The 25,063-nt window shown below is 56.9% G+C and overlaps 3 protein-coding genes across 5 annotated transcripts; 1 reads left to right on the forward strand and 2 right to left on the reverse strand.

Moving 5' to 3' along the window:
- Positions 1-398: 398 nt before the first annotated feature.
- KCNK6 (potassium two pore domain channel subfamily K member 6) lies at positions 399-11,273 on the reverse strand. Its single transcript, XM_038529002.1, has 3 exons — positions 10,952-11,273; positions 4,121-4,516; positions 399-3,999 (listed from the first exon to the last, which is right to left on the reverse strand). Exons 1-3 carry the CDS (start codon positions 11,271-11,273, stop codon positions 3,776-3,778), a joined length of 942 nt encoding a protein of 313 aa, XP_038384930.1. The 3' UTR covers positions 399-3,775.
- A 3,767-nt stretch (positions 11,274-15,040) lies between these two features.
- YIF1B (Yip1 interacting factor homolog B, membrane trafficking protein) lies at positions 15,041-22,886 on the forward strand. Of its 3 annotated transcripts, none has more exons than XM_038529004.1 (8): positions 15,041-15,197; positions 19,687-19,925; positions 20,008-20,112; positions 20,251-20,329; positions 20,459-20,516; positions 21,542-21,697; positions 21,781-21,874; positions 22,698-22,885. In XM_038529004.1, exons 1-8 carry the CDS (start codon positions 15,155-15,157, stop codon positions 22,851-22,853), a joined length of 930 nt encoding a protein of 309 aa, XP_038384932.1. In that variant the 5' UTR covers positions 15,041-15,154; the 3' UTR covers positions 22,854-22,885. The 3 variants fall into 3 exon arrangements, with proteins under 3 accessions (XP_038384932.1, XP_038384931.1, XP_038384933.1); XM_038529003.1 differs by having other exon boundaries at positions 15,058-15,206; positions 22,698-22,886; XM_038529005.1 differs by lacking the exon at positions 15,041-15,197 and adding an exon at positions 15,268-15,356 and having other exon boundaries at positions 22,698-22,886.
- A 150-nt stretch (positions 22,887-23,036) lies between these two features.
- C1H19orf33 (chromosome 1 C19orf33 homolog) lies at positions 23,037-23,900 on the reverse strand. Its single transcript, XM_038525677.1, has 4 exons — positions 23,693-23,900; positions 23,477-23,571; positions 23,312-23,383; positions 23,037-23,208 (listed from the first exon to the last, which is right to left on the reverse strand). Exons 1-4 carry the CDS (start codon positions 23,712-23,714, stop codon positions 23,077-23,079), a joined length of 321 nt encoding a protein of 106 aa, XP_038381605.1. The 5' UTR covers positions 23,715-23,900; the 3' UTR covers positions 23,037-23,076.
- Positions 23,901-25,063: the final 1,163 nt, after the last annotated feature.

A 25,063-nucleotide genomic window follows, 5' to 3' on the forward strand; every position in this document is an offset into this window, starting at 1 on the left:
CTTTTCTCCCTCCCCCTCCCCCCCGCCCCGTGACTTGAATTAAATAGGGCCTGGTTTCTTTTTCTAGTGGAATCTGGAAGAAGCAGTGAGGAGCAGAAGCCAGATCACACAGGCGCCACCTGCAAGGTGAGAAGCGACCGTCTCCCCCAACCAGCTGTGAACGTTAGCAGCGAGGACAACCGTGAGGAACCAGGAAGGCTGGGAGGCTGATGATAGATTTCTGAGCTCCTGTGGGACAAGGGGACCAAACAAAACTTTGCTCAGATCCCAGTTCTGCACTTCCTGCGTGACCTTGGGCAAGTTATTCAACCTCTCTGGGCCTTTCCTCAACTGTAAAATGTAGAAAGTGTACCTAATAGAGTTGCTGAGGTTAAACAAATTACACACCAAGAGCCTGGAGCCGTGCCTGGCACATAGTAAATCCTTTATAAGTGTTTTCTTATAACTGTTATTGAAACAATCTTGGGTGACTTCTTAGCATGACTTTTGACAATGGTGAATTTTCTTTAAAATTCTCTCATCCCTTACCGATTCTCCCCACCCTCTCGTTTTTCCTACTCCCCTGGAACTCTTTTTCTGTCTCCTTTATAAACTCTTCTCTCTGGTATGAGGACACCAGTTGAAAGGTCACTGCCTGCAGATGGAGCCTTTATGTTAACTAGAAAAAGAAGCCCCTTTGGGTCATTTTCAGCCTTGAACTTCAGCCCCTGTGTGTTTCCACCCTGCCAGCCGGAAATCCCTTGTGTTGGTCCCGACCTGCACAATTGTACATGATGACCTTGACTGCTTCGTTGATCCATGTCTGCCCATTCTTCCCCTCCTGCCTTTCTAATAGAAGTCCAGTTTTGTTCACACATTCGCCAGCCTCCAAACCAAAATCTCAGCCTCAGCTTCAGTTTCAGGTGGCAGGGGGAATCCTGAGGAATCCAAGTTAATCATGGTGGTTCCATCACTCTGGCCAATGATTGGTTCAGGATGGGCATGTGAACCAATTTTGGCCAACGAGATGGAGGAAGTCTTCAGGGCGGCTCTGGAGGAAAGGTTTCCTTGCTTCCAAAGAGACAATCTGGGAAGAGACGCCCCCTTCTTCTTGCACTAAAAATTATCATGTCTGGTTTGATGCCTGGATCTGCAGCAGTTACTTTGGGGCCATGAGGAGAGCCCATGTGGAGCCAAGCCTTCAGCTGAAGGTGGCAAAACAGTGAGATTGGGAACCCCGGGCCACAAGACCTTGCTGGAGCTGTGGGTGGTCTCATGCCCAGAGCTTTCCCCAACTCTGGGGACAGGCAATATACAATCATCTCATTGTTTCAGCCAGCACTAGTCAGGATCTTTTCCTTGCAGCCCAAATCTTACCTTAGTTTTTTTTTTTTTTAAATGTTTCAAGTTTTCATTTAAATTCTAGTCAGTTGACATGTAGTGTAATATTAATTTCAGGAGTAGAATTTAGTGATTCATTGCTTACACAGAAAACCCCAGGGCTCATCACAAATGTTTCCTTACTGGTATCATATATAAATACCCTAAAGCTGACTTCCCCAGGCTGGTGTTCTCCTGGTGTTCCCACCCAGGGCTGCCACACCTACCCGCGTGGCCTCCGTTCCCCACCTGTCGCCAGCCTCAACCACACCCCGACGCCGTGCCCTGAGTTTCCTGTGACCTTCTGATGCCTTCCTCTGAATGTCCCTTTAGCCCCTCACACCCACCATGTGCCAAACAAGCCTCAACATCTCCCCTCAAACCTGTTTTATTCTCTCAGGTTCCTAACTCAGGGGCAGCCAACCATCCTCGCTTTCTCTGGCCTTGTCCCTCTCAAGACTGTAAGGCCTACACAGGGCCTGTCTGCTTGGCTTCCTGAGCATGACCTCCACTGCCCCCCCTTCCCTTGGCCCCGCCCAGGCCCTCAGTTTCCTGCTCTGTGGCTGTGCCAGCACGGACCCCACTCCCCCAGCCCCCATAAACCGCACACAGCCTCAGTCTCCCCACCTGGTCTACCTCCTCACAGCAGCTCAAGCCCAAACCTAACCGCAGCCCTCTCCTGCTCAGAATCTTTCCATGGCTCTCTAGGGCCCTCAAGAAAGAGGACAAGGTCCCAAGATGGTCATTTAAGGACACTGAAGATGCAGCTATGTCCACCGCTCTGCCCCCTCCTTCCCCCCTTCACCCTGGAGGCCAGTCACCGTAAATGACCTGTAAGAAGCTGACACTCAGGATCCCTGGGTGGCGCAGTGGTTTGGCGCCTGCCTTTGGCCCAGGGCATGATCCTGGAGACTCAGGATCGAATCCCACGTCGGGCTCCCTGCGTGGAGCCTGCTTCTCCCTCTGCCTGTGTCTCTGCCTCTCTCTCCCTCTCTCTGTGTGACTATCATAAATAAATAAAAATTAAAAAAAAAAAAAAAAAGAAGCTGACACTCGACATGCTTTCCTACCTCCCTATGCATGCACAGTACCTTGCACAGTACCTTCTGCCTGGAGGCCTCTCATGCCCTTTTTTCCTGAATGTTATCCAGGTCCCCCTCAAATGCCCATCCCTTCTGTAACTCCCACCCGTCCTGGTAGAGGGAATGGTTTACCAGATGGCCGCATGGAAGCAAGTGCCATTACTGACAGCAGGTGGCAGCAGGTGCCACTTGGGGAGGAGGCAAATCTGGGGGCAGTGAAGAGAAAATCAGTCCTATGTAAAGAACCCAGAAGAGGACCTGGCTGAAGAAATCATCTCGGAATAACGTAGCCGGCTCTGTGGCATCATCTTTGAAGTAGCTACAGTTACTGTGGCCATTCTACAGACGAGGAAACTCAGAATCACAGAGGTGAAGTGACTGCCCGGGGTCAGAGGCAGGACACAGCCGAGCTGGGATCTGAGCCCAAGCAGGCTGGCTCCAGAGCCCAGTGTATGTTATGCAATTTGTCCCCGGCAAATGGGAACAGCTGTCACCATGGTGTCCCGGCTCAAAGCGGAGCCGTCGGTGCCATGCGGAACCAGGCAGGGTCCTGTCTCAGCTTCCTGCCTGCCAGGCTGCTGAGGAGGGCTCTGTTCTACAGGCCTACCCCAGGCTCTCCACACGGATCTTGCTCCATAAAGACACTTGAAGAAAACAAGTCAGGTCCACCTTCTTCCCCTGAGATGTTACCCTTTCTTCCAGGAAGCCCTCCCTGACCTTGCAGGCTGGATTGGGCACAGTTCTGGAGCTTCCTCCACCTTAGCCCTGACCTCTCTGCCTGCACTTTCTCTAACACGCTGCTGACCTCTCTGCCTCCTCCACTGAAGTCCCTGCCTGTCCTGGGCTGCCACTGTGGGGGGACAGGTCTGTCTTCCTCACTGGAATAGGAACCCATGAGAGCAGGGGCCAGGGCCATCTCAACCACTACAGTGTCCCTAGCACTGCCTGGCCTAGGGCCTGCGCAAAGGAGGGGGTTTGAGATAGTGAGTAGGTTCTTTCCATGTGACAGATGAGAAGACCAAAGCTCAGACAGGGGCAGCCACTTGCCCAAAGTATAGTGACCAATCAGGTGCCCGAGATGAGGTGTGAGCCCAGAACCTGCCTGAATGGGCCGGTGAAGAGTGGCTGAGTCAGAGAAGCGGGGTGGGGACAAGACAGTGGTGGTGCCCAGTGGAGTCTGGGACAGGGAAAATGAAGGACGGACGGCTGGTGGCAATGCCCCTCGAACCCCCCTGAACCCGGGCCTGCGCTCGAGGCCGGTCCAGTATAGCAGCACCAGTCACGTGGGCCCCTGAGCAGGCCGGGTCCAGCCAGCCTCGGAGTGCCTGCCCCAGCTACCTGGGGATAGAGGCGTAGTCCGGGTGGGAGTCAGCCGTGAGCTGCTGGTGCGGTTCTGGCTGGGGCCCCACAGCGTCCACCGGGTCATCCTCATCCTCTCTGGAGCCGGCGGGACATGGGCTGGGCAACAGGATGAGCTGTGTGAGGCCGTGCAGGTCACACACGCGGCGGAAAGTGTGCAGCACCAGCATCATGGCAACCAGGCCCAGGAAGAGGTAAGCTGCGGGGAGATGGGGGGGCAGGGGGGTGCTCAGAGCCACGGGGCCGGGCCAGGCCCCCCTGAGAGGCCCAGGCTGTGCCCCCCTCCCTGCCCCGGGTGCCCGGCCAGCCGCCCCACTCACCTGTGACCAGCACCTTGTAAAGGGCCCGGTAGGGCTGGTTGGGGGCCTCTCCGGGCACGTAGTCGCCCAGGCCGATGGTGGACAAGGAGATGAAGCAGAAGTAGAAGGCATCCAGGAAGCTCCAGGCCTCCTCCAGGTGCGCAAAGACGGCGGCCGGCACCAGGAAGCACACGGTCAGGACGACTCCCAGCAGGGCCACCAGGTGCCAGCGGGCCGCCCGCCGGAAGTCCCAGCCCCAGCGCAGGGTGAGCCAGGACAGGGGCGCGCGGTCGAGCAGCAGCGACAGGCGCTGGGCCGAGGACGTGAGCAGCAGCATGGTGGCCGGCACGCCCAGCAGCGCGAAGGCGATGGAAAAGGCCTTGCCTGCGTCGGTCAGCGGCGTCGTGTACCCGTAGCCTGGGGGAGAAGGGGAAATCCTGTCGCCCGCCAGGCGCCTCCCAATGGGGGTCTGCGGCCACCCTAAATGACACTTAATCTCCCCCTGGAACCTGTCCCTCCCACAGTTTCTCATCCCGTGGTGGCACCTCCACCCCACCCCACCCTCAGGCCCCGAGCCTTGTCATCCTCTCCTCTCACACCCACTTTCTGTCTGCGAGTGAATCCTGCTGTCTCAAACTTCGAGTAGCTTCTAAACCCGCTCGCGTCAACCCATCCCAGCCCCAGGGCCCCACTCTGGGCCTGTCTAGCGTAGCAGCCTCCTCCCTCCCTTCTCGGCTCCAGTCTATGGCCAACCCCACCACCCCCACAGCTCGAGGGACCCTGTGAACACCTGAGCAAGGTCATGATGCTCCCCCACTTAGAGCCCCCCTGTGGCTCCATCCCATTTAAGCAAAAGGACAAAGTCTCATCATGATCTATGAGCCCCACCCCCCATCCAACCAGGGCACTCCCACCTCAGGGCCTTTGCACTGGCGGTTCCTACCCCCCTGGCCAGCTCTTCTTCCAGGGCTGGTTTCCTCCCTCCCTTCCTTCCTTGAGGTCTTTGCTCAAATGTCAGAAATGTCAGCTTTTCACTGGGGATTTCCCTCACCACCTTATTTAAATTGTTACACCCTTTTACCCAACTTTTTTTTTTTTTTCTATTTTGGTTTGTTTTCAGAGCACGTCAATCTCCCTGCATACTATGTGGCTTACTTATTTGGTTAGTGTCCCTCTCTTCACCTAGCTGCCACTCCAGGAGGGCAGGGGCTTCTGTCTGTCTTGCTCACTGCCGTAACCCCAGTTTCTGGCACAAGGTGGGCACTTGATCAATAGTTGAAATAATCAGTGAAGGGGGCAGGCTCTAAACTTAGCTCAGAACCTCAGTTTTCCCTTCTCTAAAATGGGTGTAACAAGCCCCACTGGGCTCCTGGGGGACTGTGGAAACACAGGAAGGTCAGTGTGGGTGTGAGCGCTGCAAACAGAGAGAGGATGAGGGGAATTCAGGTGCTGGGGACACCGACACACTTTGGCAAGGTGTAATTTAAAATCTCTCTTTTTTTTCTCACAAATAAATAAAACTCAAGGGTCAGAGATATGACTGGGGTAGTAAAGGCCCTGGTCTATGTTGACAGTAAAACATCCTGCCAAAAAGACCACGGGTTCAGCCCTGTGATCAATAAGAAAATATGGAAACACTGCACACAAGTGCGGGCATTCACCTGAGCCTGTTTTCTACACAAAGGATTCCTGGTGTTTATATGCTCAAAAGAACTGAAAGCTGGTCCTTGAAGACATGTCCATGTTCATGACAGCATTATTCACAGTGGCCAAAAGGTGGAAGCAACCCAAGTGTCCATCGACAGGTGAATGGTAACAAAATGCGGTACGAGGGCACCTGGGTGGCTCAGTGGTTGAGCGCCTACCTCCAGCTCAGGTCGGGATCCCGGGGTCCTGGGATCAAGTCCCGCATCAGGCTCCCCACAGGGAGTCTGCTTCTCCCTCTGCCTGTGCCTCTGCCTCTCTCTCTCTCTCTGTCTCTCATGAATAAATAAGTAAAATATATTTTTTCAAACGTGGTATGTACATCCAATGGAATATTATCTAGCCTTAAAAAGCAAGTTCTGACCCATGCTACAGCATGGATGAATCCTGAGGACATCATGCTAAGTGAAACAAGCCAGTCATAAAAAAAGACAAATACCGTATGATTCCAGTTATCTGAGGCACTTCAAGTAGGCAAGTACAGAGAAATAGAAAGTAGAACGGTGGTTATCAGGGGCTGGGAAGAACGGGGAATGGGGAGATACTGTTCGATGGGTATAGTTTCAGTTCTTTCCTTCTTTCTTTCTTTCTTTCTTTCTTTCTTTCTTTCTTTCTTTCTTTCTTTCAAGATTTTATTTATTCATTCATGAGAGACACAGAGAGACAGGCAGAGACACAGGAGAAGGAGAAGCAGGCTCCCTGCAGGGACTCTGATGTGGAACTCGATCCCGGGGCCCCAGGACCACTCCCTGGGCTGAAGGCAGGTGCTAAACCTCTGAGCCACCCAGAGATCCCCCCCTTTTTTTTTTAGAGAGAGAGAGAGAACTCACACACATGAGTGGGGGAGGTGGGCCCAGAGCCTGCTAGAATGGGCAGGTGAAGAGTAGCTGAGTCAGAGAAGAGGCGGCGGGGGGTGGGGGTGGACAAGGCAGTGGTGGTGCCCAGTGGAGTCTGGGACAGGGAAAACGAAGGACGGATGGCTGGGAGAGGGAGAGAGAGAGAGTCCCAAGCAGACTCTGCACCCAGTGCAGGGCTCGATCTCATGACCCTGAGACCATGTCCTGAGCAGAAATCAAGAGTTGGCTGCTTAACGAACTGAGCCATCCAGGCACCCCAGTTTTGACCAATATAGGACTTGAACTCACAACCCCAAGAGAGTTGCACACTCCTCCCTCTGACCCTCCCCTCCACCCATGCTCTCTCTCTCTCTTAAATAAATAAAGTCTTTAAAAGAAGAAGAAGAAGAAGAAGAAGAAGAAGAAGAAGAAGAAGAAGAAGAAGAAGCAGCAGCAGCAGCAGCAGCGGATGCCTATCCCCTTTCTTTCCTCCCTCCTCCTGCAGGCTGGAACACAGACACGAAGGCTGGAGTTGAGCAGCCATCCTGGACCATGAGATGACCTTGTGAATGGAAATTGCACAGAGGAGCACAGGGGTCTCTGACCATGCATCACCACTCTAGTCTTGGACTGACAACCTCTAATGTGAGTAAGAAATAAACTTTCAGGGCACCTAGGTGGCTCAGTGGTTGAGCATCTGCCTTTGGCTCAGGTCATAATCCCGGGGTCCTGGCATCGAGTTCTGCATCAGGCTCCCCACGGAGAGGCTGCTTCTGCCTCTGCCTCCCCCTGTGTGTCTCACAACTAAATAAATAAAATATTTTTTAAAAAGACAAATAAAACTTTCATCTATTTAAGCAACTGTTCATCTGACATTTATCACTTATGGCTCCGACCCTCATTAATTACAAGGATTTGGATGGAGAAACTCCAGCAGCCCAGCTGAAATGACAGGTTTGCAAATGACTTGAAAGCCTTGTAAACAGAAAAACTATAGAGTTCTCATAGAATGGAGGCTTGTGCCTCCACTGACTACCTCAAAGAGCCAAGTCCAAGTCAGGGCTTTGCCATGTATTCCCTGTTTGACCTTGGCCACATCCCTTCTCCTCGCTGAGCCTTAGTTTGCCCCCTGAGTACCGCAAAATGGGCTCATAACCAATCCTTTCCTCAAGTACAACTACAATCATCAATCCTCCCAGGTTGGGCCAGAGCGCAGCACCCAGCCAGGGCATGGAAAGAGTTAAGAGGACTGTGATGCTCACTTCCCCTCCCGGGTGGGCTGACTCCTCCACTTGGGCCTTAACTGCAGTACGGCTGCGCAGATCCAGTCTAGGCCCCAGGTCTTCCTCAGAAGACACGGGCCTATGACAAATCCAGGAACACCGTGGGGAAGGTCTCTGAATCACGTCTGGTCCTTCTGCTTCTCTAGATTCATTTAGGGTGCCCGGCTTCACCAACAGTAATGACAACCCAGGCTCAGTAAACCTGTTATTACCAGCACTTCACGCTGATGAGGACTCCCTTCTTGACCAAACGTCAGTCATCAGTCGGGTTCCTCTGCGCGCTCGTCTTGATCTAGGCCCAGCTTTCCCAGGGATCCTAAGCCAACTTAGTAAGAATCTCCCTCCCCTCTATGGCACCTCCTGGTCATTCTTCTATCCACTGACCTCTCACTCCACCCTCAGCTCTAAATCTCCAGCTGCCTCCCCTATATTCGGAGTCCAGGTCAGTCTCTCTTCCCTCAGCAGTAACTTCCCGTTTTTGACAAGTGTCAGAATAAACTTTTCTTCCACCCGACACACACGTATCCCCCTTCATCAGCATATGTGCTGATTAAAAGCACAGAACTCTGAGGCCTCATGGCCTCAGTTCAAATCTCCACTCTACACCTCCCTAGCTGCGTGGTCTTGGGTCAAGTGTTCAACCTCTCTGGGCTTCAGTTTCTATTGCTGAAAATATAGGGCCACATGTCGTACCTACCTCACAAGGCCAGTCTCCTGACTGTTAAAGGCTGTATGTGCTGAATCTGCTACAAGTTTCACTATTACTGTGAAGGAGGGACCATTATGATCTCCATTTCAGAGCTGAGGGAGGACACTGAAGCCCAGAGGAGCAGCAGCTAAGCAGACACCCCAAACAAAGCTTTGCCTGCCTTCAGTTTGGCTTCTGCACCTGTCCTGGCTGAGACGATTTCTCAGAAGCCAGGATCTGGGAGGAGGCCGAGGGAGACGCGGATGTGACCCAGTGAGGGCCAGGAGCAGGTCGGGCAGGCCCAGCCAGCTGGGTAAAACAGAGTGGTGAGAAGCATCTGGTCCTGCTGCCTGTGGTCTTGGTTTGCTGGTCCACACAATGGGGCACCCAAAGCTAGGCCACCCACTACTTCCCACACGAGGGGGAGTTAAGAGTCTGGGCCTGTCCCCACCTCTTTCCCCACTGCAAGTCCCCCATAGAGGTGAAGGGGAAGTTTGGAGGCTAGAGAAGGGCAGCAGGAAGACCAGCGAGACCTGACAACAAAGGAATTTCCCAGGTCTGGGCACTGAAGGGGGAAGGGACTTTCAGAGTAGGGTTGTGGGGAGGAGGTCGGCTCCACTTAATGGAGGGAGGTGTTAAGGGAAGGGGATCTGGAAGGTCAATAATCTGAAATCAGAGCCCACTGTCCTGGTTTGAAATGGATCCTGGTTTGTGGCTGGGGTCCTGAGGTCCTGAGGTCCTGAGTCCCGAGGAAGCAGGAGACAGGCACCAGTGCGGGCATCTTGTGGACCACAGATGGGACTGGGAGCAGAATCCTCAGGCAAGGGGGCTTCTGAGCCCCCGGATGCTTGAGGGGACCTGATGGGGGTAGACAATGCTAAGGAGATGATGGCAGGAGGTGGGTGTCCCAGGTCTTGGCTGAGAGTGTGAAGGGTTGAATGATCATGATCATGATAATGATCATGAGTGGGTACTGGGAAGGGTTCCTGGGTGCTGAGGACCTGGTGTGTCTTTGATGGAGGAGAGAATTTTGGGTCCAAAGCCAGCTGGAGCAGTGCTGGGGTGGAGAGAAAAGTCCCACCTGTGGGTCTGGAGAAGACTGAGGGGTGTCAAGTCCCCAGGAGATTCCCATTCTTAGGAAATCCAGGGTGGGCAGGGGGGGGGGGGTCACAGGACAGGGGAGAACACAGTCCCTCAGCTGGCATGCCGTGGTGGGAGGTAAAGCGGGATTCTGCTCTCAACAACAGTGTGTGTGGAGGGCACTGGGATCTCTCCCTGATAGAAGGTTCAGGTAGCTCTGGGGCTCTAACTGAGGTAGCTTAGGCTCTGCCAGGGTCCAGAGAGTGGTGAGAGTCTCATCTGGGGGTTCTTGGGTTCAAAAAGGCCCCCTATGGAGAAGTCCCTGCTTTGGAAAATGTTGGAAGTTTTGCTGGAGCTCTTTCTGGGGCTGGAGAGGTGGAAGCCCTGGCTCAGGGGTTTCTGGTTGGAAAGTCAGTGGTCCTTCCTGGAGGGTGCTCTAGCTCCCTCCACGATGGGTCCCTCCCACACATCCACAATTGGGAGCTGCTGACCCAGCAGCCCCGGTTCCGAGGCAGTGGGGGTGGTGCTGTTGGAAGGAAACCCCTGCCTGGAAGGCTCCCAACACAGGGGTGATGTCAACATGGAGGGGCCCTGTGTCTGCAGTCAGGGCTGGCTGCTGGGGAGTATGGGGAGTACCTGCTTCCAAATATGAGGATGAGGAGTGGTCTTCGGTCTGCAGGAGGACAGGGGCCCTTGCTGGGGAGTGGTCTAGGTCCAGGGGGCTGGATGCCACCGATCCGGGCCCCAGGTCCTTGTTGAGCGATCTGTACTGGCACTAAAATCTGTATGAAGGTGCCCTGAGAAGGTGCGGAGATTCAGGGTCCCCAGTGGGGCACCAGGGTCAGGAGGAGGCTGGGGTAGGGCTTCCCAAGGGGCATCCTCGAAGGACTTATCTGGAGACTCAGGAGACCTTGCGGGAGGGAAGGGCGGTCTGCGCGCAGAGGGAAGGGCAGAGGTCCCCTGCGCGTCTGAGGTCCGGGGCCAGAGGGGGTGCGGGTCTCGGGGGGCGGCGGGGGTTCTGAGCGGAGTCCTGGGCCCAGAGGGGACTGGACGGACACGGGTCTCCGCGGGGATTCGGGTGGAGGAATGGGGTCCCCAGTGCTCCCTGGAAGCCACTCTGCGGGCAGCCGGGGCCGCCGAGGGCCGGGGGGGGGGGGTCCCCGCTGGCGGGAAGTGCTCGGCTGGGGGTTCCCAGAGGGGGATCGGCGGGGTGAGAGCGTGTGGCGGACGCCGGGTGCCCGGGGCGGCGGCGCTCACGTACCCACGGTGGTGACCAGCGTGCTGGCGAAGAAGAGCGCCGAGGCGAAGTCCCAGGCGGGCTCCGAGGCGTTGGCGGGCCCCGAGGCGTGGGCGAGCGCGGCGCGCCCCAGCCGCCCGGCCGCCAGCACCCGCTCCACGAAGGCGTCCAGGGCGGGGGCGGCCACGCACGGGCTGCGCCGCAGCAGCTCCTCGCGCAGCGTCTCCAGCTCGGCCCGGAGGCGGGCTTCGTGCGGCCGCTCCAGCCGCGCCACCAGCAGCGCGCCCAGCACCAGGTAGACGGCGTACGCCGCCAGGGCGCCCGCCAGGACTGCGCCCCGCCGCATGGCGCCCGCCGCCCCGCTGACGTGGCCCCCGCCTCCCGGCCGCCCGGGCCCAGCTTCAGTTCCGGCCGCGCTCGAGGCGCCGCTGCGAGCGCCCCGAAGAGGAAGAGGGAAAAGAGGAGGGCGGGAGGGGGCGGAGCGCCCCGCCTCCGGTAAACTGAGGCACGCCCCAGCGCCAGGTGTGAGCGCGGGCGGGGCGGAGCCCCGGGATCCCGGACACCAACCGGATGGAAAGGTTGGGCGGGGGGGGGGGGTTGGGGCTTCCTCGGTTCCGCCGCTTCCCTCCCTCCGTCCTCCCGACGTTAGAGAAAGTCTGAACTCTTTCCCTCTGGCGGACGGAGAAGTCCCCCCCAGCCCGCGGGGCCACCGGGCAGGGTGGCTAAGATTTCGGGGCGCGAGGCTGAGGGGACGAGGCGACGAACTGAAATCCAGTCCTTGCTCGGCCCGCGAAGTGCTGCGCGCGGGAGGGGGGCTGCGCGCACCTGGAGGGGACGCCTGTGTACGTCACACCGAGGGGGCGCCCGGGGGCTCAGGGGGCTCCGCGCGCAGGACCCTCGGTTCGCGCTCAAGTAGTGATCTCCTGGGCTGTGGGGTCGAGCCCGGGTTGGACAGCGCTCTGCCTCGGGGACTTCTTGAAGATTCTCTTCCTCTGCACACCACCCCCCCCACTCCGGGGGCGCTCTCTTTCTCAAATAAATAAATCTTAAAAAAATAGGGATCCCTGGGTGGCGCAGCGGTTTGGTGCCGGCCTTTGGCCCAGGGCGCGATCCTGGAGACCCGGGATCGAATCCCACATCGGGCTCCCGGTGCATGGAGCCTGCTTCTCCCTCTGCCTGTGTCTCTGCCTCTCTCTCTCTCTCTCTCTCTGTGACTATCATAAATAAATAAAAATTAAAAAAATTTAAAAAATAAAAAAATATAAAAAAAAATAAATCTTAAAAAAATAATTCAGAGGGGCCACGCCTGGGTGGCTCAGTGGGTTGAGCGCCTGCCTTCGGCTCAGGTCATGATCCCAGGGACCTGGGATCGAGTCCCGCATAGGGCTCCCCACAGAGAACCTGCTTCTCCCTCTGCCTATGTCTCTGCTCCTCTCTCTCTGTCTCTCATGAATAAATAAAATCTTGGGATCCCTGGGTGGCGCAGCGGTTTGGCGCCTGCCTTTGGCCCAGGGCGCGATCCTGGAGATCCGGGATCAAATCCCACGTCAGGCTCCCGGTGCATGGAGCCTGCTTCTCCCTCTGCCTGTGTCTCTGCCTCTCTCTCTCTCTCACTGTGTGCCTATCATGAATAAATAAAAATTTAAAAAAATAAAAAAATAAAAAATAAAATAAATAAAATCTTAAAAAATAATAATGATGATAATAATTCACAATAAGGGACACCAAAGAGGCAGGTGTCCCTCATGGACAGAGTAGGGATCCTTAGCTCAAATCTTTGCTCAGCGCCCACTTTGTGCCTGGCCCCTTGGTGGGTGATGCTGGAGACACAGTAGTGACCAAGACAGTTCTAGACCTTGCCTGCCGCATGGGGGTGGTGTGGGAGTGGTGGCTTCCAGCCCTTCAACCCAGCGACAGCCCAGAAGGTCAGGGGAAGCACAGGCAGAGTGACCAGATCTGGGATGGAGGAACTGAAAGGACACTGGCGCCCACAGGAACCCAGAGAGGGTAACTGATCCAGCTTAGGGAGGTCAAGAGGGCTTCCTGGGGAAGGGAATGTCTAAGCTGAGACATCCCTATTTTTAAGGGAAAATAGAAGTGAGCAGGGGTCTCCTTCCCCCAGCAGAACCACAGACACACCCCTCTATTTAAGGGGGGAAAGGGGTTCTTCCCTGTTCCCTGTTTGTTCTCCACATACCCCTGCAGCGGTAACTCAGCACTCTCCTTAACAGCACTCCTGGAGGGCAGCCAGGATACCTGACCACATCAGAGTGGCAGCGGAGTGGCGCTTGGGCCCAGCTCAGACACACCCCAGAGCTCAACTTGAGGCTGACAACCCACAGGAAGGGACACTTGATAATAAAAACTGTAAAGGCAACTGCCAGTGATCAAAGGCTGACAATACGCCAGGTCTTGTGATCACAGTGGGCTTTCAGCGAATACTCCGCCTCTCCTGCAGTATTCTCATTAAACAGATGAGAACATTTAGGCTGAAAAAGGGTCCAGTCACACAACAGGCAAGGGACAAATATGAGGGCACCAGGTAGCCAAAAACGCTTTCTTTTTTTTTTTTTTAAGATTTTATTTATTTATTAATGAAAGACAGAGAGAGAGAGAGAGAGAGAGAGAGAGGCAGAGACACAGGCAGAGGGAGAAGCAGGCCCCATACAGGGAGTCCGACGTGGGACTTGATCCCAGGTCTCCAGGATCAGGCCCCGGGCTGCAGGCGGCGCTAAACCGCTGAGCTACCCGGGCTGCCCAACGCTTGTTTTCTTAATAAAATACTGTGAATATTACAAAATATTCATGGAAGAGGGGCACCTGGGTGGCTCAGTGGTTGAGCATCTCCTTTTTGCTCAGGGTGTGATTCCAGAGTCCTGGGATCAAGTCCCGCATGGGGATCCCCACAGGGAGTCTACTTCTCATTCTGCCTATGTCTCTCCCACTCTCTGTGTCTCTCATGAATAAATAAATAAGTAAATAAATAAATAAAATTTAAAAATCATATATATTCATGGAAGAACTTAGAGAGGGTGAGCTTAGGGTGAAAAAATGGTGATGTAGCCCAAGGGATGGATGCTAAGCCAGAGGTGCAGAGGAAGAATGGGGGTACCTCAGTCATGAAAAAAGGATTGCGACTGAGCCAGGACTCATAACTGAGAGACCAGAACAGTCCTCAAGGTTCCTAGAAAAGACAACTTCTCAGAGGAGGAAAGGGAAAGCCACAGTGACAGGGTCACTTGCTGACATCCTTCCGGAGAGCTATCACTGCCCCAAAGTCACTTCTACCATTATTTTTGCCTGAGACAGAGAAGGGGAGAGAAATGGGGAGACTGAGGGACAGAGACTAAGGAAACTTCATTTTTACGGCTCCTCACTTGCCGGTGTGCCTGGGTGTGCTGTGTGTTGCTGGAGGCTGCACAGTGGTCTTGGCAGACAGGGGAAGCCAGGTCGCCACGCAGGAGCGTTTTTATAAATCTGGGGAAATGTCTAAAGATATCTTCAGGGCAGCCCGGGTGGCTCAGCGGTTTAGCGACGCCTTAGGCCCAGGGTGTGATCCTGGAGACCTGGGATCGAGTCCCGCATCGGGCTCCCTGCGTGGAGCCTGCTTCTCCCTCTGCCTGTGTCTCTGCCTCTCTCTGTGTGTCTCTCATGAATAAATAAATAAAATCTTAAAAAAAAAAAAAAAAGATATCTTCAAAGAAAGACACCTGGTTCTTCCCACCTAACTTCTCAGGAGCCTTCTTCTCTAAATATTCAGCTTAATACCAAAATTGTTAAAGCGTTAAGAGTCCGCACAACTCCGCCCAGCCCCTCGAGAACACAAACGGATTTCTCTCCCACTGCTCCACACCCTTCCCTGGCTCCCCAGTGCTCTCAGCCACCCTAATTGAGCGTCTGTCCAGCGAGAACTGCATTTCCCATCGGCCTCATCGGGCCATGCCTACATTTCCCGTGATGCACAAGACCGCCGGCTCCTGGGCTGTTCTCGGGCCTGCCCTCCCGCCCTTCTAGTGCTGACTCTCGCCTTCCCCCACCGGCCACCAGTCCCCGCCCAATGCCCATTGGCAACTCCTACGGGCCTCCGCGAGGGGCGTGGCCTCCGGCGATCGTGACTCCCATTGGCTGTCGCGTCGTCGGGGGGCCGTGGCTACGGGAGCCGGGCGGGCACATTTCGAACCGTGGCTGGGGCGGCGGCGGCGGCCGTGGAGGCTGCGACGGTGAAGGATGCACCCGGCAGGCTTGGCGGCGGCGGGGACGCCCCGGCAGCGTAAGTGGCGTACGTGGCCGGGCGAGGAGATCGGGGGACGGGGTGGGGGGGGCAAGGGCGTGGCGGGGCCGCCGCGGCAGTTAGCGAGGTCGCTGCAGGTCGGAGGTCACGGGGTCAGGGATCTGGAGCTTCGGGGTGCGCGCAGCGCTGGGATGCCAGGTCCGGGTAGGGGGCGCGTTGGGGACGATTCTTCTTTTCTTTAGGAAATCCCTTTGGAAGAAAACAACTTTGGGCAGGATATTGTGTGATGTGCAGGAAAACGCGGCTTTCATTCATTTGCGGTTACCGATCGGCCTTCTCCCCACCCTTCGGTGGCCTCGGGCTGTCGCCCGCGCTCCCTAGGACAGCGTTCAGAGCCCTTCGGGAGCTGAGAGGGCCATGTTTACCTCTCATTTAAGATTTGGACCTGTATGTCTTGTACTGTTCATCCCTTTCCCCGTCGCTTGTTAATTCGTGTCTCTCGTTAAGTGCCTCTTGGTCTCGGCCAGTGTGCTGCATCTCATGTAATCATTCAGCGGATCCTGCCTCAGCTGCCCTTGCGGCCGGCAGGCCCCGTGCTGGAATTTGGGTACCTGGTAGTAAGCAGCGCAGCACTAGTCCTCGTTAACTTAGGAGTCAGAGTTTAGTGGTGAGACTGACACTAAACTCGGAACAAACAAATCAGCAAGACAATCTGGGGAGTAATTAGGGCTGTAAAAGAAAAAATCCAGGGTGTGATGGAGGTTCAGAGGCCTGATGTGCTCACCCCTCCCTTCAGCCACTAATGAGGTGCCTGGCTGGCCTGGTGGTGGGTCACCCTGGGGCTCCCGCAGTGCCCAGAGAGCCCTGGTTGCTGTCCTCAGGGAGCTACCAGGACAGAGCAGAAGACAGGAAAGTCTAGAGCGATGATGTGCTGAGGAGGGAAGTCCAGGCGGAGGGGTCAGGGCCGGGGTGGAGGGATTGTGGTAGCCCAGATTAGGCATGTGACCCAGACAGGGCCTGTCGGTGAAGCTTCCGGAGAAAGGTTCCTCTAATGATGAGGAATTTGCTTGGAGAAGAGGATTTGTGGCGAGACGCCTGTCTGTGCCAAGTAAACAAGTGGACAGATGAATATATACTTAGGAAATGTGATTAAGTGCTCAGAGGGGAAATGAACCCCTGGATATTGTGAGAAAGAACAAGGTGGGGCTAGGCTTTATACTGAGGAGTGAGGGAGGTCTCGGAGGAGGAAACTCTTGAGCTGAGGCCTCAGTGCGATATTGGCAGATGTTAATCACGGAATGATGTTCCAGGGTGATAGCACTGCATGTTCAAAAGCCTGCGTGGGCTAGACGCTTGGCAGAGCCAGGGCCCAAGAGGCCAGTGTGACTGGGTTCGGTGAGCCCCAAGGGAGGTAACCAACGAGGGTGGTTGGAGGGGCTGGGGTCATGCAGGGCCTTGTAGGCACATGGATTTTATTCTCAGCACGGGGGGTACTGGTCTTGGGTAGGGGACGTGAAATGTTCCCTTTTGCATTTACGAAGATGATGCTGGCTGCTGACTGGAGAGAAGGCTGGTGGAGCAAGAATGGGCAGGCGCACTTAGGAGGAGGACCTTTATTTTTATTTATTTTTAAAATATTTATTTATTCATGAGAGACACACACACACAGAGGCAGAGACAGGCAGAGGGAGAAGCAGGCTCCATGCAGGGAGCCCGATGTAGGCCTCGATCCCGGGACTCCAGGATCACGCCCCAGGCCGAAGGCAGGCGCCAAACCACTGAGCCACCCAGGGATCCCCTGGAGGAGGACCTTTAAGTCAGGTTCAAGACCACGAAGTCTGAAGGGGGAGGGTACACACTGAGACACAGTGGGTGAGAACTAGCAATTGGACACAAGAAAGAAGGGGAGTCAGGGGCTTAGACTCCGGGGTGAGGGCCCAGGCGTAGCCAGAGTGCACCGTGGGGAGCTGACCAGACCTGGATGTGGGGCCAGGAGAGAAGTGGTGGCTGGAGACCGTGGGGAGCTGACCAGACCTGGATGTGGGGCCAGAAGAGAAGTGGTGGCTGGAGACCGAACCTACAGCCCAGGGCGCGCCGCGGCTGTGAAAGCTGTGGGTGGGTGAGACTGCTCTAAGTGAGAGGCGAAGCCAGAAATGTGGAAAATTGGGCCACACTGTGTCAGGGAGCCAAAAAAAAAAAAAAAGAAAGAAAAAGAAAGTCATGGGTGTAGAGGGACCCATCCAGAGACCTTCAGCCCCATCAAAACAGGAGTTTTTGTCTTTCTGATCACTGTGTATCCACCATGCCTGCAGGCGAGCCTAACACACAGGGGTGCTCGGAGGTGTTTGTGGGGCTCAGGAAAGGGAGGAGGTGGGCCAGTTGGAGGTTGGCATTTGAGACGGTGGAGTCACATGCTGCTTGAGTCAAATGACAGTGGCCAGAGGCTTCGGCCTGGCAGTGCAGAGGGGCATTTAGGAGGCCAGTAGTGGGGAGCAGAACCCCAAATATCGAGGACTGAGAGGGGGAGTGACAGGGAGGAAGGAAGGGCTTGCACCAAAGCTTTCAGAAGTGGGAGAGGGAGGGGATCCCTGGGTGGCGCAGCGGTTTGGCGCCTGCCTTTGGCCCAGGGCGCGATCCTGGAGACCCGGGATCGAATCCCACGTCGGGCTCCCGGTGCATGGAGCCTGCTTCTCCCTCTGCCTGTGTCTCTGCCTCTCTCTCTCTCTCTCTCTGTGACTATCATAAATAAATAAAAATTTAAAAAAAAAAAGAAGTGGGAGAGGGAAAGGAAAATGGGCCGCGCCCAGTGCTGCTGGTTCAGGATTGAGCACACCTGGCTCTGTTCTCAGGCTGCAAATAACTGAGAGGAAGAGTCAAGGGACTAGTAATTGGCCATAGGGGACAGGGACCGACACGTTTTATGTGTCAGCCAGGGGCTGAGGAATTTATGAGTATCACTTGGCCTTGGGTCACTAACTGTTCCACAGAAGAGAGAGTTGAGGCACAGAGTCGGGACAAAGAGGACGGGATTCCTCTCCCCCATCCCACTGTAACGCTCACTCATTCCCTGTGCCCACAGTGGTGCCTGGGACACAGGAGGAGCTCAGTAACTATCTGGTGACATTGCTTATGGGTAGAGGTAAGGGGCTGTGCAGCCAGAGTGCAGGTTCAAATCCGTCCTGTGTTCCCCTTCTCTTCCCTCTTCCTTATCCCACCGCAGCTAAGCATGCCCCCAGCGAGTCCTGTCCCTCGGACCTCCAGAATCTGTCCAGAAGCAGCCCCCTCCCCACCCCTCCATCCCTGTTTCTGTCCCCCCCCCCCACTTTGCTACCACTGGAGCAGCTTCCTGCCTCCTCCCCTCCTCCTGCCCCCACCCCAACTGGAAGCCAAGAAGGACCTTTTAAAAACTGGAAACCTGGCTCTGCTTCATGCTATCCAAATGACTTGGGGGTAAGGGCCTGAGCCCCTCGGGGGCTGGCTTTTCCTGTCTGTGAAGGCGGGCGTGATAGCACTGACACAAATGGGGATGAAATGAGTTAGTCCATAGTGTTAGGGCACAGCCCCGGATGTGGCAAGTGCTCATTGGGGGTTTAATTATTGTAACATCGCCCGGGCCAACCTGGGCTAGAGTCCTGCCCCGACACTCACTTGGTGTGGCCCCGTGCACAGGTCATTTCCTCTGTCGCAGCCTTGGTTGCCACATTTGTAACGTGAGGATGGGCATCTACCCGGGGTTTTCTGTTTTGGTTTGGTGTATTTTTTTTTTTTTTACTTGCCCTAAAGAATATTTATTTATTTATTTATTTTACATTTTTTAATTTAAATTCAATTTGCCAAAAAAATAATAATAATAATAAATTCAATTTGCCAACATATAACACCCAGTGCTCATCCCATCAAGTGCTTGCCTCAGTGCCCGTCACCCAGTTGTTCCTCAGGGTTTTATCAGGCACCCTACTGTAGCCCTGTGTGAGGAGCTGGGGATTCAGCTGTGAAAAGCTCCCCACCTTGGGGGGGGGGCTCCCATTTTACTGGGGAGACACTGAACAAAATAAATAAAACGGGTAGGCTGTCAGCTTGTGCGGAGCTCTGGATACACGTGAAGCAGGGAAGGGAGGTGGGGTGTGCTGCCGAGGTTGTAGACAAGGTGGTAGGGGAGCCCCCACAGATGGGCAGAAGAGAGCTGGGGCTGGGGTGGGGAAAAGCACCAGAGCGGAGGAACAGCCAGTGCGGAGGCCCCGAGGTGGGAGCGCGCCCAGTGTGTGCGCTGAACATCAAGGCCCACGTGGCTGGAGCACACGGGTGAGGGGAGCCCCAGGGGAGATGCGGACAGGATTCCGGGCACAGTAGGCCGAGTAACATAGTTGCTGTCAACGGCATCATCGCTGTTGGTACTTGGACGGGCAGACAGAGGACAGGCCGACAGAGCCGCCCACACTGGACTAGGCGCCCATCCGACCTCCAAACCACCGCCGGCAGGAGAGCACCCACAGAATGAACGAAGCTTCCCAACCCTCTTCCCCTGCAGCGTCGAAGCGGAGGATCCCCGTGTCCCAGCCGGGCATGGCTGACCCCCACCAGCTCTTCGATGACACAAGTTCGGCCCAGAGCCGGGGCTACGGGGCCCAGCGGGCTCCCAGCGGCCTGGGCTACCCTGCAGCCTCCGCGTCCCCGCAGGCCGCCTTCCTGGCTGACCCTGTGTCCAACATGGCCATGGCCTACGGGAGCAGCCTGGCCGCACAGGGCAAGGAGCTGGTGGATAAGAACGTGAGTGGGCTGGGCGGGTGGGGTGGGGGGAGGCGGGGGCCAGGAGGCCAGGGCTTCAGGCTTGGGCTCTGCCTCCCTCCAGATCGACCGCTTCATCCCCGTCACCAAGCTCAAGTATTACTTTGCCGTGGACACCATGTATGTGGGCAAAAAGCTGGGCCTGCTCTTCTTCCCCTACCTGCACCAGGTCAGCACTGCCCCCACCGAGGGGAACCGAGTCCGAGGAGGGGGGACGCCTCTGGGGGTGGAGGGTTGGGGGAGAGGGTTTGCCCCAGGAGCGGGCTCAGCTCTGGGGGTCTGCTTGCTCCCCTCACTCTGCCCGCAGGACTGGGAAGTGCAGTACCAGCAGGACACTCCCGTGGCCCCCCGCTTTGATGTCAACGCTCCTGACCTCTACATTCCAGGTCTCCCCCTCCCTATCTCCTGCCCCTTCTCCCCCTGGGGGGGCACGCTTAGGGCAGAGGTGTAGGTGCCCAGTGGCCCAGAATGGTCCGTCTGCCTCTGACCAGTGTCTGTGTGTCTGCCTCCCACAGCTATGGCTTTCATCACTTATGTCTTGGTGGCTGGCCTGGCGCTGGGGACCCAGGATAGGTAAGGGAGGCCTGGAGTAGCCAGAGCGGGGTGAGGCTTGGGGGGCTGAGGGGCAGTCAGGAAGGTCTCTTGGATCTCCTGTCTCGGAACAGCCCCACCGTACTCCCAGTGGGCTCAGGACAGAGCCCTCGGTGTCACCGCCAGCGTCACCCTTTCCTCGCTTTCCACCCATGTGAGCCCATCACTCTGGCCTCCTTAGCAGATGCAGCTCATCCTCACTGCCTCCTAACCAGCTGCCTTGCCCACATACCCTCTGCACCCTGACTCCAACAGCAGCTAGGAAGATCTTGTCTGAGGTGTGGGCCTGGCTACGTCCACCCTGCTCAGAAGCTGCCCATAGCTCTCCCGTCCCCAGATCAAGCCCTGGCTCCTTAGTCTCCCACTGCACGGCCTCCATGCAGCTGCTCTCTGCCCCTCCTCCTCACTCTGCCTCGCCACTCCAGGACTCTTTCCATCTTCCAGACGGCCTGGTGCTGCCTGACCCCTGCCCCAGGGCCTTTGCACACCCAGTTCCCTTAGCTCAGGAGTCTGTTCCTCCCCTGCATCACCTGCTGAGCACCTGCTCACTTGTGATGTCTCCACTCTGGCGTCACTTACTCAGGGAAGTCTTCCCACCCCCCAAATGGGTCAAACCCCCACGTCTCACTCTTAGGTCCCAGTTCATTTCTTCTGTGGCATTGAAAAACAATGGCCATTGGAGTCAATTCATTGTTGAGGCACTGGGGGCAGAGACCACGGTCCTTCTTCCCAGTGAGCTCCTTAGTCCTCTGGCTGCAGCTCAGGTGGCCTCTCCTCTGGGTAGCCCTGACACCTCCTGACTGGGTCAGGCACCTCCCCTGCTCTGTGCTCCCCTCACCCCAGCCCTGATGTCTCTGGGCTGTCACTGAGGACAAGCCTGCCTTCCCTGAGTGAGATTTCCTCGAGGACAGGGTCCAGATCCATCTTGGTCACTGTTGAGTCTCCAGCCCCACCCAACACAGGGAGGGTGAACCGGCAGTTGGGGTGACAGAGCTTGGTGCCGGCAGGTTCTCCCCGGACCTCCTTGGGCTGCAGGCAAGCTCTGCGTTGGCCTGGCTGACACTGGAGGTGCTGGCCATCCTGCTCAGTCTCTACCTGGTCACTGTCAACACTGACCTCACCACTATCGACCTGGTGGCCTTCTTGGGCTATAAATACGTTGGGTGAGTACCTCCTTCCCCTCCCCCCGCCTCCAGCCCCAGCCCCCAGGCCTCTTCCTCAGACCAGCCTTCCCCTCTCTTCTCAGGATGATTGGCGGGGTCCTTATGGGCCTGCTCTTTGGGAAGATTGGCTACTACGTGGTGCTGGGGTGGTGCTGCGTGTCTATCTTTGTGTTCATGGTGAGCTGGGGCTCAGGGGAGGATGGGGCTTGAGGGCACAAGCCCTCATATTCGGGGTCCCCTGGAGGCATCCAAGCAGAGCATGTCAGCCTAGGAGTTAAGAGCCACCTTGCCCAACTGAGGAGGCTTAAAGTGGCTATCCCAGCCTGGGGGGTCAGGAGGGCTTCCTGGAAGAGGGGGTGTCCAGTCTGAGGAAGAGGAGCCAGCTGCGCTGTTAGGGTGGGCTCTCACCCTCACTCCACTCTTAGGTGGTGACATGGTGGGCTTTCCTGCCAGAATTTCTGTCAGGATGAAAAAGGTTTGGTATCCCTGGAAGTAGCTTCTCTGGGTCCCAAGCAAATCACTTCCTCTCTTTAAATCTTTAGAACTGTTTCCGCTTTTGTAAAAAAAAGAGGAATGATGATAAATGCACCTCAGGGCCCTGGGAAGAGGCCGTGTGAGCCTGTGTGAGGAGCAGGGGGCAAAAACTGGTTGGCCAAATCTGACCCTCAGATAAACTTTGACCTAGGTGTCATTGTTTAAAAGTAAAAAAAAAAAAAAAAAAGCCTTTCAGGCTTATGTCGAAAAACTGTCCTCGCGCCAGCAGCAGCGGGTGGCAGCAGCGGTGGCAGCAGCGGTGGCAGCAGCCATGGCCCAGCCCCGCCCCCCTCGGGCAGGGGTCGCGGGGCGCGCATCCCACACCCTCCCGTCTCCCCCAAGGCTCGGGTAGGAGCAAGGCCTCACCGGCCGTTAGAGGAGATGTGGGGGGATCCGAGGCTCCCCACGAGCGGAGACTTGGGCCCGGCGGCCGAGGACTCAAGGCTGAACCCCCCCCGGCCCCCAGATCCGGACGCTGCGGCTGAAGATCCTGGCGGAGGCGGCGGCCGAGGGCGTCCCGGTGCGCGGGGCGCGGAACCAGCTGCGCATGTACCTGACCATGGCCGTGGCGGCGGCGCAGCCCCTGCTCATGTACTGGCTCACCTTCCACCTGGTGCGGTGAGGGCGGCCCCGGCCCCCGCCCCGCCCCGCCCCCGCCCCCGAGGTGCCGAGGCCGCCGCCGCACGCGCGGTTCCGGAAACAATAAACCGTGACGGGCTCGGCGAGGCGGCGTCTCCTTGGCGGCGCGGGCGGCCGGCGGGGGCAGGCCCGGCCCGGGCGGGGGAGGGGCGGGGGGCGCGCGGGAGGCGAGCGAGGAGAGGTTTATTGAGACCCGCCCAGGCCCGTCAGTGGGGAGCCTCCTTCTTCGCCTTCCCCTTCTTCTCCTTCTTCTCCTTCTTCTCCTTCTTCTTCTTCACCTTGGGCTTCTCGGCCTTGCCCGGCGAGCTTCCGTGCGGCCCCGGGGCGGCGGCGCGAGGCTGCGGGGCCGCGGGCGGGGGAGAGGAGAGCGGGTTGGGCCGGGGAGGCCGGGCCGGGCCTGTGCCCTCCCCCGGGCGCCTGCTGCGGGGCGGGGGGTCCTACCTTCCCGTCATGGTCGGAGTCGCTGGAGCTGCCGCTGCTGCTGCTGGAGTCCGAGCTGCGGTGGCCGTGGCCCTGCCAGTTGGAGGCGCGGCGGTGAGGCCAGGAGCCCGGCCCCGGCCCCGGCCCCGGCCCAAGGCGGCCGCCCCCGCCCCAGGGGGGACTTACCCTCGGTTTATCCGCCGACGCGCCCTGAGCTTTGGGGGCGCTGTGTTTGTGGTCTCCCACCTGGCCTGTCCCGTGGGGCTTCTTGGAGTCCAGGGCTGTGGAGAGAAGTCGGGTGGGTTGGTGCGGGGGCGGTGGGCGGGATGCGCCCCTGGAGGAGGTTTCTGGGGCGTAGCCTGGCCCCCTGCGCCTCGGATGCCCGTCTTCCCAGGAGCGCACCTGCGGTCAGGTCGAACTCCATGGTGGTGAGACGAGGTCTGTGGGGAGGCCGCCGGGGGCCTGGGTAGTGCCCGAGGGCAGGGGGCAGGCCGTGGGGAGGAGCAGTGGGAACTGCCCGCCCAGGGACTTCTGGGGAGCCCCACCCCACCTTGTTCAGATTCCTGAGCCTGACTCACAGCCCCTCCCCAGCACCACCCAACTTCTCTGGGAAACGGGGGTGGGGGGGTGGACAGTTAAGGGCTAAGTTTCCACCCCCCGAGCCTTGGCGAGGGAGGGGGGACTGTGTGGGCAGCTGTAGACTTCTGGGAGAGGGGCTGCAGCTGTCCCCTGCTTCCCCCAAGAGGCTCTGATGCCTGCTTTGGAAGAAATGAGAGGGAGGGTCCCGCCCTGTGCCCCGTGCCCCGTCCCGTCATCATGCTGACACTGTACTCACTGCGGGCCAGGCACTGTTCAAGGGCTGCACGCACAGTAACTCACTTTCACAACCTCTGAAGGGGCAAAGAGCAGGAGCTGGTCCTCCTGAATTTGAGGACCGTGTCACTTAGTAGTAAGGTGAGCTCAGGAAAGACTTAGCCTCTCCGTGCCTCCGTTTCTTCATCTGTATACAGCAGGTACCATATGGGGTTGTTGTAATGAATTAATTTTCTAGAACCATGCCTGGCAAGATAAGGTTTGGGGTTTTTTAATCAGAAGGTAGGTATCATTACTACCCCTATTTTACAGATGAGAAAACTGAGGGACCAAGTAAGTAAGACAGTGGAGGGCAAATATAGTGTGAATGCCTAGAACTGGGATCCACAGCCAGACTCAGGTCCAGGGCTCTGGCCCCTGGGGCTCTCCCTGGAGGGTGGTCAGCCGCAGGGGTAGCTGTGAGCCCCGCCTGCCCTCCCCATGCTGGCCTGGGCCAGGCAGGCCGAGGGGGGCGGTGGGGGGCGAGCCACTTGCTCCCATTGCTGTGAGGCTAAGTGTCCTTCGCGAGTCCCTCTGCGACACAGCTCTGCCACCAGCAGCTGGGCTGCCGTCCAGGCAGGAGTCATTCATGGCTGACGCCTGGGGATGATGATGACGACCATGTGTACTCCGGTCTCTGGTCCAAAGTGCATTCCTGGGAGAGGCCTCCCCTGGGTGCTGGCTCCACACGGCCTATCGCTTTCACCTCTTTCCCCTGCTTGATGACCAGCTTAGCCCTTAAAGACAATAAAATGTTATCTTTATGGTCCATTCCTTCAGCTTATGTTTGTTGACTACCTACTAGGTGCCCAGGACGGTTCAGGTGCTGCGGATACAAAGGTTAATTTAATTAAACCAGCAAACATCCCAGCCTCACGGGATTAGCTCTCTATTGGGGGAAACAAGTGTACGGAATGTTAG

This window comes from Canis lupus, chromosome 1 (genome assembly GCF_011100685.1).
Source record: "Canis lupus familiaris isolate Mischka breed German Shepherd chromosome 1, alternate assembly UU_Cfam_GSD_1.0, whole genome shotgun sequence".
Lineage (NCBI taxonomy): Eukaryota > Metazoa > Chordata > Mammalia > Carnivora > Canidae > Canis > Canis lupus.

Coding starts and splice junctions, on each gene's coding strand:
- YIF1B (XM_038529003.1), top strand. CDS start 15,155: ATGCACCCGGCAGGCTTGGCGGCGGCGGGGACGCCCCGGCAGCGTAAG. Junction 20,330..20,458: donor TCCTGACCTCTACATTCCAG/GTCTCCCCCTCC, acceptor TGCCTCCCACAG/CTATGGCTTTCATCACTTAT. Junction 21,875..22,697: donor TGTCTATCTTTGTGTTCATG/GTGAGCTGGGGC, acceptor CCCGGCCCCCAG/ATCCGGACGCTGCGGCTGAA.
- KCNK6 (XM_038529002.1), bottom strand. CDS start 11,273: ATGCGGCGGGGCGCAGTCCTGGCGGGCGCCCTGGCGGCGTACGCCGTC. Junction 4,517..10,951: donor CACGCTGGTCACCACCGTGG/GTACGTGAGCGC, acceptor CTTCTCCCCCAG/GCTACGGGTACACGACGCCG. Junction 4,000..4,120: donor TTACAAGGTGCTGGTCACAG/GTGAGTGGGGCG, acceptor ATCTCCCCGCAG/CTTACCTCTTCCTGGGCCTG.
- C1H19orf33 (XM_038525677.1), bottom strand. CDS start 23,714: ATGGAGTTCGACCTGACCGCAG. Junction 23,572..23,692: donor GGAGTTCGACCTGACCGCAG/GTGCGCTCCTGG, acceptor TTCTCTCCACAG/CCCTGGACTCCAAGAAGCCC. Junction 23,209..23,311: donor ACTCCGACCATGACGGGAAG/GTAGGACCCCCC, acceptor GCGGCCCCGCAG/CCTCGCGCCGCCGCCCCGGG.